Below are 11473 nucleotides of genomic sequence, written 5' to 3' on the forward strand. Positions count from 1 at the left end.
TAAAGGAGAAGAAATTAGTAGATGAGGCAAAAAGTAGAGAAGAGGGAATTAAAGGTGATAGGAAAAGTTTGGAGAATTTCACCATTGGCTTGTGACTGATGACCCCCCTCGTGTTAGAAGACAACATGAAATCCTTACCTGGGCTTAAGGTCAATTCCTAAGAGCCTCATACATACCTGTAATAATATTACTGAGCTCTTCAAATTTTCCACTTTTGCTTTTGTACTCTTCTTCTGCCACTTGAAGTTGTGGAAGACACTCGACTAGCTCCTCTTCCTTTACTTTATTACTTTGCGTTTCCTCAACAAATCTTTTCTTTAAAGAAAAAAAAAAGCTAATTGTGAGCACAATTTTGGAGAATGTACACAATTTACACTCCAAAGTAGAATGTAAGTTCTTCAAGAGGGAGAGTTCTGTCTTAGTGTCCTCTTACCCTGAGATGCACAGAAAGGTATCTGCCACACACTAGGTATTTGAAAAATATTTGTTGGCTGATTGACTCTCTGGCAATCTATAAGGTAAGGAGATTAGATTCAATGGGCTCTCCAAAGATCTATTCAGTTCTCTGGCTCTACTGCTAAGATCCCATTAATGCTACACTAAACACCTGTTTGAGAAAATCTTAGTTGATCATATTTTGTGGGAAAAAAAAAAAACAGGGAGCAACACAGAATACACACAAGTCCTAAGAAGTGTGGATGTAAGTAAGAAATGGGGAGGGGATAGAAATAATTACATATATTACTACACTAAATGGACAGAAAGTGCCCCAAACAAAACATGAAGATGCTTGTTTAATTATTCAGGTTTTATTTAGTTTCAAAGGGAATAATAGTTGGACCTCTCTTAGAAAGTCAGGATGGGTTTATAACGGTGACTACAGCAGAGACAGCCAGCTGACATTTACGAGCTATTCTCCTGTCCTTCAATATCAGGACTTCTCGCCTCTAGTTCAGCACATGGCTGCCAGCTACAGCAATTTCTCAGCTTTCTTTGCAAGTGGGTGTGACTAACGAGTTTGTGAGCTGAAGTGATGTGTGCCACTTCTGGGTCCTCCCCCTTCAACAGGAAGCAGCATGTGTCCCCTTGGTCCTTCCCTCCCTCGCCTGGCTGGAAAAGAATGAGAAGGTAAGCTGCCACTTGGATCCGCCGATGTTAGCCTCATGCTGAGGATGGCGGAGCTGCCCTGCCAACCTTGGACCCCTTCCCTTCGGCCTGTAATGGGAAAGAGAAGTAAACATTTCTCTTCTGTAATGATCACATCAGGGGATCTTCTCAACTAGATACTCAGACTCTTAAGATTTGAATAGGTCATACTTGACCCATTTTATTCGTAAAAAAATTTTTTTTTACTTTTTATTTTTATCCAAGTTGCATACACACATAATCCAAAGGAACCCCCGGGTACCAGGAGGGCAATGCTTGGCATGCTTCCCCAGGGAGGTACCCTCAAACACAGCTGACCAGAGGCTAGTGTCCTTTGACCCCCACCAAAGTGATAACTCAGATGGAAGAGATAGACACCCACATGGGTGGATGGGATAGCCTCCCTGGCTTTAAAGTCTCATGCTCAAATAGGAACAACACCTTTTGGGTATACCTTCTAGGTCCCCGGAAGGGACATGCCCACTTAGAAGAGGCACCAAGCCCAGGGAAACCCAATGCTCTAGTTTCCCACCAGTTATTCTCCCCATCAAGATGCAGCATACCAATCATGGGTCATTCTATACAAACAATGTTGCCTGATAATACAATTTTAGTTGTCTAATTTTACCAGGCTCTAGGCAATGACCCAGAAAGTTAAGCCAAGGTCAATTTCCCAATAAAGGAGAGAGGGTTGCTAACCCTTAATACACGCATCTTGCTTTTGTTCACTGTATTTTGGCATCTCTTTGATAAAACAGCTTGTCTGTGCCCTAATTAATACAGTGAAGTGCCAGCCTAATATGTCCCCTCCCAAACTGCCATTAAGTCCTTAGGAATAAATACAGAAAGACAAAAAGATACATAAAAACACCGTAATTTAATGGGGCACCTGGGTGGCTCAGTCAATTAAGTGGCCGACTCTTGGTTTCAGCTCAGGTCATGATCTTGGGGTTGTGGGACTGAGCCCCATGCCAGGCTCTATACTGTGCAGAGTCTGCCTGTCCTTCTCCCTCCCCCCTCTGCCCCTCCTCTTGCTCACATGCTCTCTTTCTAAAATAAATAAAATCTTTAAACAAAACACCACCATAATTTAAACCTATTAAAATGCAGAATCAGGAGTAAATTTTTCCATGCTGCAGTGTTATGAAACTCAACTGTGTATTAGCTATACTACGTTCTCTAAGAGAATAGCTTGGGGGTCTCAGGAGGTATGTGAATGCACGAATTCCTCCCCATCGCCTACACAGACTTAGCTGCTAGCACTGCCCTGACAAGAAACCATGCTCTTGTTTCATGCTTTCAGGGAGGGTTTGGGTACCGGGTGCTGCTGCATCTCAGGCACGTTAGCCTGAGTTGTCTACTGGCTCAGTCAGTCAGAACCACAGCTTCTTCAGCTCCTTCAAGCTTCCCCCAGTCCTGAGCCACATGCACACTTAGTTCAGTGATGATGGGCTCTGGCTTTTGCCACAACCCCTTGGAATTGGAGCCTTGGAAAAGAGAGAGACTGATGCAGGTCCCTGTCCCTGCTCATCGGGATGAGTTCCAGCTCATCCTGTGACTTCCTGTCCACCTTCCCTTCCTACCTGCCTGCCCTGCAGCCTTCAGCCCCCAGCTCCAGACAGGAAGCTGACAGCCTCACTAGACTGTGTAACCAGCTCCCCCCGCTGCAGAAGGTCCAATCCTCTAACGGACCCCTTTCCTGGTGGCTCTGCTGCTCAGACTGAACCCTGCCAGACACGGGGCTGTAGGGCCCAGCAGATCCACCCGTGCTCACTGCGTCAGCACTGGATCAGACTAAGGTAGAAGCCCGTGGCTCCTCATGCCACGGCACCGAAGGCAGAAATGGGACTCCAATTTCCAATTTGCTCTGGGTTCTTGATGAGGATTACCAAGGGGAAAGGGGGGTGTTGCTTCATAAAAGTGGCACACAAGCTGCCATCTGTCCATGCCTTTGTGTGAATTAGACACAGGTGGGCACAGCCCTGCAGCGGGCGCACAGCCTGGCAAGCGGGGAGGACGGTCTACTGATCTCGCCTAATTGCACTGTTTGAGCTCGAATGCAATGTTACCCAGCGTCCTTACCTTACTGCTGACTTGAAGGGGCTTACCTCCATTGGTTCACCATTAAGGATGATGGTAAACCCTGTCAGCTCTGTCTCAAGAAATACCTGACATGCGGACTGCCTACTTTCGATCACTTCCTCAGTCACCACTCTGGTTCGAGCTACTCGAACCACTTGGAATATTGCCCTAGCTTCCTGCACCCACCATTGCTTTCCTAAATTTTACTCAACATAGCAGCTAGAGAGATCCTACTTAAAAGAAAATCAGATTATTTCAGCCCTTCACTCCAAACCCTCTTCCAGCTTGCCAGCCCAGGCAGAGAAAAGACAAAGTCCTCCCAATAGCCTATAAGGCGGCAGACCTGGGAATGCCCCTCCCTCTCGGATCGCCCCTCAAGGGATGACTCACTGCCTTGTGGCAAGGAGTGTGGCCAGCTGCCAGCCTCCAGGGGTCGGCTCCTTCAGAGTCTCCTTGGTCATCTAGTGAAGGTCATGCTCTTCGAGGGGTGGCCCCACGATCGACTGACTGAGCAAGGAGGTGGTGCAAGGGTGGGGCCATTTCTGCCCCAGGCAGGGCTCCGCTAATGGACAGTCCTTGCTTAGAAGCCCCCCACAGAGAGCTTGCGGGTTCCATAATGTCCGCCACTTGTTTATCTTGTTTATTTTCAATCTCCCTCCACTGGGATGTAAGCACCATAAGGGCAGAGTTTTGCTGTCTTTTTTTGTGTGTGTGTGTTTTAGCATCTAGAATACTAGGCACCCAGACAGACGGCAACCGACAGAGAAACGCTTCCCGCCCTGACTCCTCTCCCTTCGGTTTCTTCTAAGTTGTCTGAATTTGTGCAGTGCTTTCTCTCCCTTCTTTGTTCCCTGAGTTGTGCCAGTTTCCAACTCACCTCTTCTTATTTCTCGCCATCCCCTTCAGACACCGCTTCCCTGAGTTCCTAGATTTCTATGTTGCTGATCTTCCTTGGCACTTCTACGAAATTCCAATTTCTTTTTAAATTTATGGAGGAGCATTTGATCACAGATGTCATGCGTTCCAGCACCATCCTTCTGAGCGTTCTTCAGTTGTTGGAAACTTCTGTTGCCCCTTTCAGTTGTTTCTCTCTTAGTGTTTTTGTGTGGAGGATATAGCTGCTCCTTTTCTGTCATTCCTATTAGAAAGCACTGGCTTTTCTTGGACCAGTTAACTGCGGACGGTTTCTGCAGGATTTGGTGGGGGTTGTGCAGGGAGGCGTGGGCTTGGCAAGATCTAAACTTTGAAACGTCAGGACTCCCTGCTCGCCCCGCTCCGGCAAGGGACTGTTGTCTTCAAAGAAAGCCCCTCTTTCATGCAGCCAGGCCTCTTCCTCTTCAAAACGAATCAAGTTCAGGAGGGCTTCTCCCACCATCCCTTTTCTCCTCATTCCAATGTACCAAGTTAGGTCTCCGAGGAACAGCCCCTTACCTTTCAAGGTAACACCATCACCTTGAAAATGGGTGTCTTCTGTTGTGTTTCCAGAGACCGGCCACCTCTGGGCCCCCTGGGTACTCTCCGTGCCTTTTCTCTCGACCTCACCCAGCATCCATGCTCATCCCATGCGGACTGCCTGGCAGCTCCAACTCAGTGGGATGCCCTCTCTTTAATGAGGATTTCTGAGTTTGGCCTGATTGGCCTCCCTCACCCTTTGCTGCTTTCCCCAGCCAGTCCCGTGCCAGCTCGCCATGGCTTCCTGCTGTCTTCCACCTGTCCCATGGACCTTGCCAGCACTTCTACCTAACGGGGAGTGTCTGATTTTCTTTTCTAACTGAAAAAAAAAAAGTTTTTGTTGCTCTTTTTTAAGGAAAAAAAAAAAAAAGGAAGGATCATAATGAAATTGTAGCCTTGCTCACACTGGAAGATTTTACACTGAACTGAGTAGAATAGCACGAACTATACCCCTCCTCCGATAGAGTCATCTAAAATTATTCCTAGATGTAAAACAAAACTTACCTCATACTTGTTCAACTCTTGAATTAACTTTTTTTCTTTGACAATAAATTCCTCCTTCTCTTGTTTTAATTCCAATGTAACTTTTTCAATCTCTGCCAAAAATTCACTGATCTCTTTTTCTCGTACAGTGGTCTAATTAGAAAAGAAAAAAAAAAAAAACAACACCAAAACCTGAAGATTTGCCGTTTGCCTTTGTAGCTGTCAGCCTTACGTTTTCAAACAGCCAAGAGTGAATATCTCTTTGCATGAGACTTGGCTCCAGTGTTAGGTTATATTATTTCATAGTAACCACTGAGAGGAACACTTTATTTTCCCTGCAGAGGTTAATTTAGTCATCAAACAATATCTATAAACTGCATGAGGAAATGGGGAATGGGAGTGGTGGGGGCCGGAGGGTGGGCAGAGGGCCACTACTGGAGCTGAATTAGTGATGTTTGGTCTTTTTTTTTTTTTTAGAGAGAGTTTCCCCAAAAGTTAACATCAAATAAGTTTCTGGTTGCCTGTTTCCAAAGCATCTTCTAGAGAGAAGTGCTATTTTGTTTGCCAAATCCCTACAGTCAATACACAACAAATAGATATATTTCTTTTTTTTTTTTTTTTTTTTTTTAAAGATTTTATTTATTTATTTGACAGAGAGAGACACAGCGAGAGAGGGAACACAAGCAGGGGGAGTGGGAGAAGGAGAAGCAGGCTTCCCGCGGAGCAGAGAGCCCGATGTGGGGCTCGATCCCAGGACGCTGGGATCATGACCTGAACCGAAGGCAGACGCTTAACGACTGAGCCACCCAGGCGCCCCTAAATAGATATATTTCTTAAGAAAGTTAAATAATTCACTCTAAACATCACCAGAAATGAAAACATCTTTTAATAAGGTAAGGTTTAATTAGGCATTGAAGGAGAATCACTGATACGCAGTAATAATTCTAAGTCCATACTAATATGGAGTAATACTATTAATTCCCGAGTTCCTTTACCTCTTGTAATAATTCAGTGCGTCTGAATTCCAAAGTCTGAATTTTATCTAAAATTTCTCCTATTTCAATGTTTAGCCTCTTTCTCCTACGTGCATGTTTTTTTCGCAAACAAGCTACTTTCCACTGAGTTATAATACTAGAAATTAAAACACAAAGAATCATCATTAAATTGACATAACTGTTTCCTGAAAAGATGAAGGAATTGAAAGCAAAACAAATCTTACTATGATTATACAAAACTGTGCTCTTGGTGATGCGGACCATGCACGTCAGCTGAAAAAATAAGCCGAAGTGCTAACTGTGTCAACGTGGTCCGTCTTCACCAGCTGCTACATCTCACGGGCCGTGTCGGTACGTCCAGCAGGACAGTGGACAAACCACACGTGGCAGCTCCCCTCCTTTAGGTAAAGGATAGAAATGGGGAAGGTTCAGGGGCGGATGGCGGAGAGAAGAGACCCAGGCAGAAATAGTAGGGAAATTCCCTAAATTACCCAGAAGGCTAATAAGGGATTTCAACCTTCTGGGTTCTCGAATTTTTCTCTCCACTGCAACATAAAAAAGCTACATTGGAGAAGGGTCAAAATGTGCAATTGGAGTCTTATACATGATATTAATAGCAATGACAACAACAGTAAAATACAACTAAGTTTTTGTGAATACTTCCTAGGTGCCAGGGAGTGATCTCAATACTTGATATAGACCATCTCCTCTACCATTCATGGTGACCTCACGGGGTGGGTGCTACCATCATCGGCCACTTTATAGGAAATGGAGCAGAGAGATTGCTTAATAACGCAGCCTCGGTCACAGAACTAGCGGGAGACAAAGCAGCCAAAGTAGCCCGTCTCCAGAGCCTGTACGTTTATCCGCGCTCCTCTGTCCCCTCCCCTGCTGGTCCACACAGAAGCCTGGTGAGCAAGAGGCCCTACACAAATCTTGGCAATTTCACTCTTTGGTGAGTTTACTCAATTGAAATGGAAAACCCTGGGTCTGTTCAATGCCCCAACATCAAACTAACAAACACATCTAGACCTGAGAAAACTCACACAATTCAATTTAGGAAACTAATTTCCTTGGACCCTAGCAAGCAACAAGTACTCTGATTTCCTCCCTACTTTGGGGCACTGTTCATTAAGATAAACATATACTACTCATAACACAAATGAATTTTTTTTTACCATCTCTGATTTTCTCTTTCCAGGTTATCATTCAGGATTTTTATTTGTTTCTGATAAACTGCTTTTGTTGCTCTGAAAACAAGAAAACGTACATTGGGTTTTTGCATTCATGGAAGCTAGCAGAATCTATAAAAGACTTTATACAACCTTCTTGTGCACAAGAAGACTACCATCTAATCGGGAGACAAACCAAACCTAGTGAAACAACTAAAGGTAGTGGTAGACTCAGAGAAAGATAATTATGATTTCGTACAAGTGCAAACTGATTTTGCAAGTATCATGGTGGATACCCAAGGGAAAGGAAGAACAGATTCTGGGGAGGTAACTGAGGAAGGGTTATTGGAGGTTAATGTTTAACAGAGGGAAGAAGACAGATTCCCACAATGGAGGTGGAATCCCACCACGGAAAGGGCGTCATCATTTGCAAAGACACAGAAAAGAAGAAGTGAAGACTCTTCTGACCAACACAGACTTGCTGCAGACAGAGGACTTCAAGGGAAGTAATAACGGTGACACAGGATGGGTAAAGGTCAAAAAACTGGTGAGGAACTTTGGATTCTAGACTGAGTCTTGATTTGATGCAATGTGTAATTCAGAAAGCCTATATTGATTTTTGTACTAGGGTTAAGTAGCAATTGAGGATGGAAGATTTTCTTGTGAATCTAGGATGGCTAGAAACATGAAGTCTAACACAGGTCTTAGAACCCTTGATTATTTTTATTCCCTTTTTCCTATTAGTGCTTCATATGTAGAAAAGTAAAATGTGACTTTATGTCTTTTGGAATATAGAAATATTTATAACTGAAACAGAATGTGTAATGTCGTGAAACTAGAAATATAACCATGTTCCTGCTTTTTTTCTCTGAATCATAGTGTGGGCTCTTGATTTCCCACCTCAATAAATCTATTACCCTCCCCTGGAACTGCAAGGTTCTTCACAATGTGCCCCAACCTCATTGATTTTATTTACTTATGTATTTGGTTTAATCCACCGAGGAGTTGAACTGGTTTAAAATAACAGAACAGTAATATAAAAAGTCCTAAGTGGAAACTGATATTGGGTCACACATTTAGCTCTGAGCTTCCTGGTGCCCAGAGCAATGATGGCGTAACAATTGGTTACGGAATCTGCATTATTCATGTGGAAAATAGGACCCCTACTCAACCCAATTCTGTTTTCCTGCTCTTTCACAGGGAAGAGTTCATAGTTTCTCTTCTGAAACCAACATGAGAAATGTCTAAATATGCTGTTTAACAGCCTAAGGACAAGCAAACCACACGTCCTGCCGTGTTCTAGATTTCTGTTGGTACAGGTCAAATTCGATCACCACTATCTTAGTTCTATAAGCTAGTTCCCCACTGCCCTATATTCAAATAATAAAATACATTCAAATTATAAAAACGAAAAATACGCAATCCCTTTTGATCTAGTAATTCAACTTTTAGGACCTTATTATAAAGAAAGAGTTGTATAGGTGGACAGAGATATACATGTTAAAGTATACCTTTATGTGATGTGAACTTTGAAAAGTGCTTGTATATAGAAAACACAAAAACAAATTCCACTAGTAGGGTACTAGTTAAATAAAACATAGCATAATCTGTAAAAGAAATATTATACAGTTAAAGAGAGGAATGAGGTCCCATATACATGAATTTTGTCTTCTTCTGAAATCATTTTAAAATCAGTTAAGTGTTTCCATATCCCTTTCACCAATTTCTCCAAATGTTACCATTTACCGTATTTGTTTTATCATTTTCCCAGACATATTTTTTCCAGCTTCTTGAGATATAACTGAAACATAATATTGTGTAAGTTACCCAGATGTAAGGGCAATCCAATTTTTGGATGTACAAACACACTCCTATATGGAAAGCATGCATAGCAAACTGCTAATAGTGAGATCTCTGGGGGGAGATGGAGATTAAGGTAACTTTTAGTCTTCTAAGTTACACATTTCTATATGTGAATTTTAAAATCAGGTGCAAGCATTACTTTTTTACTCAGAAAAATTAAAGTGATTTAGAATGGCAGAAATGAACACCATAGGGGGTCGGTGTTGTGATAATGTTCAGGCACGTTCTTGTTACTAAACTGCTGATGATTGGTCCATTCTCATGTCCAGCAGCTTGTATGGAACTTCAGACCTGCCTATCCTTTCAACAATAGATTCAATGATAATAACTCTTCTAGACTCTAAAACAGAGACAGTGAATTATATGCCTCCTTTTCTATAGGACATCAGAGGTTATCAGTTCTATTGTTATCATATATTAAAAAATAAAAGCAGAGAAGATGAAGATGAAAAGTTTCCAAGGCAACAAACCTACCGATGAAGATCATGGAGCGTGACAAGTCCTTCTTCCATATTTTTGATGTCTACTTTTCTTTGTGATAGGAAGTTTTCTTTCTGAGTAATAAATGCCAGTTGTTTCTGATTTCTACCAGGAAAAACACAGAGTTATCATATGTTGAAGGGTGAAATCATCATTTTTCACTCCTCACCAAGAGGATATAGAATCACAAATAAGAATGTAGAAAGTAGGCTGGAAAGTTCAGCTTGTAAACTACTTACCAAAAAAATTAGTAAAAATAGAAACAAAACCTTTTTTTTTTTTTTTAAAGATTGTATTTATTTATTTGACAGAGAGAGACACAGCGAGAGAGGGAACACAAGCAGGGGGAGTGGGAGAGGGAGAGCAGGCTCCCCACTGAGCAGGGAGCCCGATGTGGGGCTCGATCCCAGGACCCTCGGATCATGACCTGAGCTGAAGGCAGCTGCTTAACGACTGAGCCACCCAGGCGCCCAGAAACAAAACCTTTTTGCTAGTGGTGGCTAAATCTAAACTTATGAAAATCCCCAAGCCATGGAAAGAGCATTAATTGCAATAGTAATCATAAAACTGCAAGAATTCTGTAGACTCCATCCCTCCGGGTGGGGACATCTCTTGTAATGCATTTATCAATTCTACCATGTTCTTTTGTGAAAAGTGAAGGAGTCCATCAGACCAACTTTAAATACTGGCTTTATCTCTTTCTAGCAATGCGACCTCAAAAAGAAAATCTGCCTGTGGATGAGCCTCAGGTTCTCCATTCATAAAATAGGGCCCATAATGCCTATCTCACCAGGTATCAGGATTAAATGAGCTGTCAATTGCTCAAGCCAGTGTGTGGCGTGGCACCCACGAGGCATTTTATAAAAAGTGGTTATATTTTGCCTCCAATTTGCAGAGAGAATAATGGGAAGTGTACAGTTTTGTTCAATGTCAGTTTTTTCCAGACACTGAGAAGGACATTCCTGTAACAGAAAGTGCTCTGTTTGTAAGTGTCCCATCTTCTTCAAAACTGCTATGGACTGAATTGTGTCCCCCACAAATTCATACGTTGAGGCCCTAATACCCAGTTTGATGGTATTTGAAGATGGGGCTTTTGCAAAGTGATCAGGTCACCTGATTAGATGAGGTCATGATGGGGTGGGGGCCCTCGTACCAAGAGACACCAGAGAGCCTGTCCTCTCCCTCTCTCTACCATGTGAAAACGTAGTGAGAAGGCAGCCATGTGCAAGCCAGGAAAAAGGACTCTTAATGAGAACCTGACCATGCAGGCACCCTGATCCTGGACACCCAGCCTCTGGAACTGAGAAATCAGTTTCTGTTGTTGAAACCACCCGGTGTATGGTGTTTAGTTATGGAAGCCCCAGCTCTAGACAAAAACCAGTAACAACGGTTAAATGTTTTAGTGTTACAATTATTTCTCATCAGCACATTTTATGATTAAAACTGATAACTTAGTATTGATCTGGGGAAAAGTTTTGCCTAAAGAACTACTAACAACAGATTCTCAGTAGGCAACTCAATTGGATTTGATACAATGATCGCAACAACTCTCTGCAGCTCAAATACTGCACGGACCACAAACTCAGTTTCACAGAAGTGCGCCTGGACGCTGTAATTACACTTCCCTGTGATCTAACTTCACCTGTAGTGATGGATTATTACTTAGATAATTCATGCTTGCAAGATATTATTCTGTATTCATTAAGAATCTATTGGTGAGGGCGCCTGGGTGGCTCAGTTGGTTAAGCGACTGCCTTCGGCTCAGGTCATGATCCTGGAGTCCCGGGATCAAGTCCCGCA

The 11473-nt window shown here is 42.9% G+C and overlaps 1 protein-coding gene across 1 annotated transcript in view; it reads right to left on the bottom strand.

Moving 5' to 3' along the window:
• CCDC175 (coiled-coil domain containing 175) overlaps positions 1-11473 on the bottom strand; it is a 63581-nt gene that overhangs the window by 28139 nt on the left and 23969 nt on the right. Inside the window, exons 10-14 of the mRNA XM_032405223.1 lie at positions 9668-9778; positions 7337-7408; positions 6159-6294; positions 5185-5316; positions 177-315 (exon numbers count right to left, since the gene is read on the bottom strand). Of these exons, the coding sequence (XP_032261114.1) occupies positions 177-315; positions 5185-5316; positions 6159-6294; positions 7337-7408; positions 9668-9778 (590 nt within the window). The remainder of the gene's footprint in view (positions 1-176; positions 316-5184; positions 5317-6158; positions 6295-7336; positions 7409-9667; positions 9779-11473) is intronic.

This window comes from Phoca vitulina, unplaced genomic scaffold (assembly GCF_004348235.1).
Source record: "Phoca vitulina isolate PV1807 unplaced genomic scaffold, GSC_HSeal_1.0 scaffold7, whole genome shotgun sequence".
NCBI classification, from domain to species: Eukaryota; Metazoa; Chordata; class Mammalia; order Carnivora; family Phocidae; genus Phoca; species Phoca vitulina.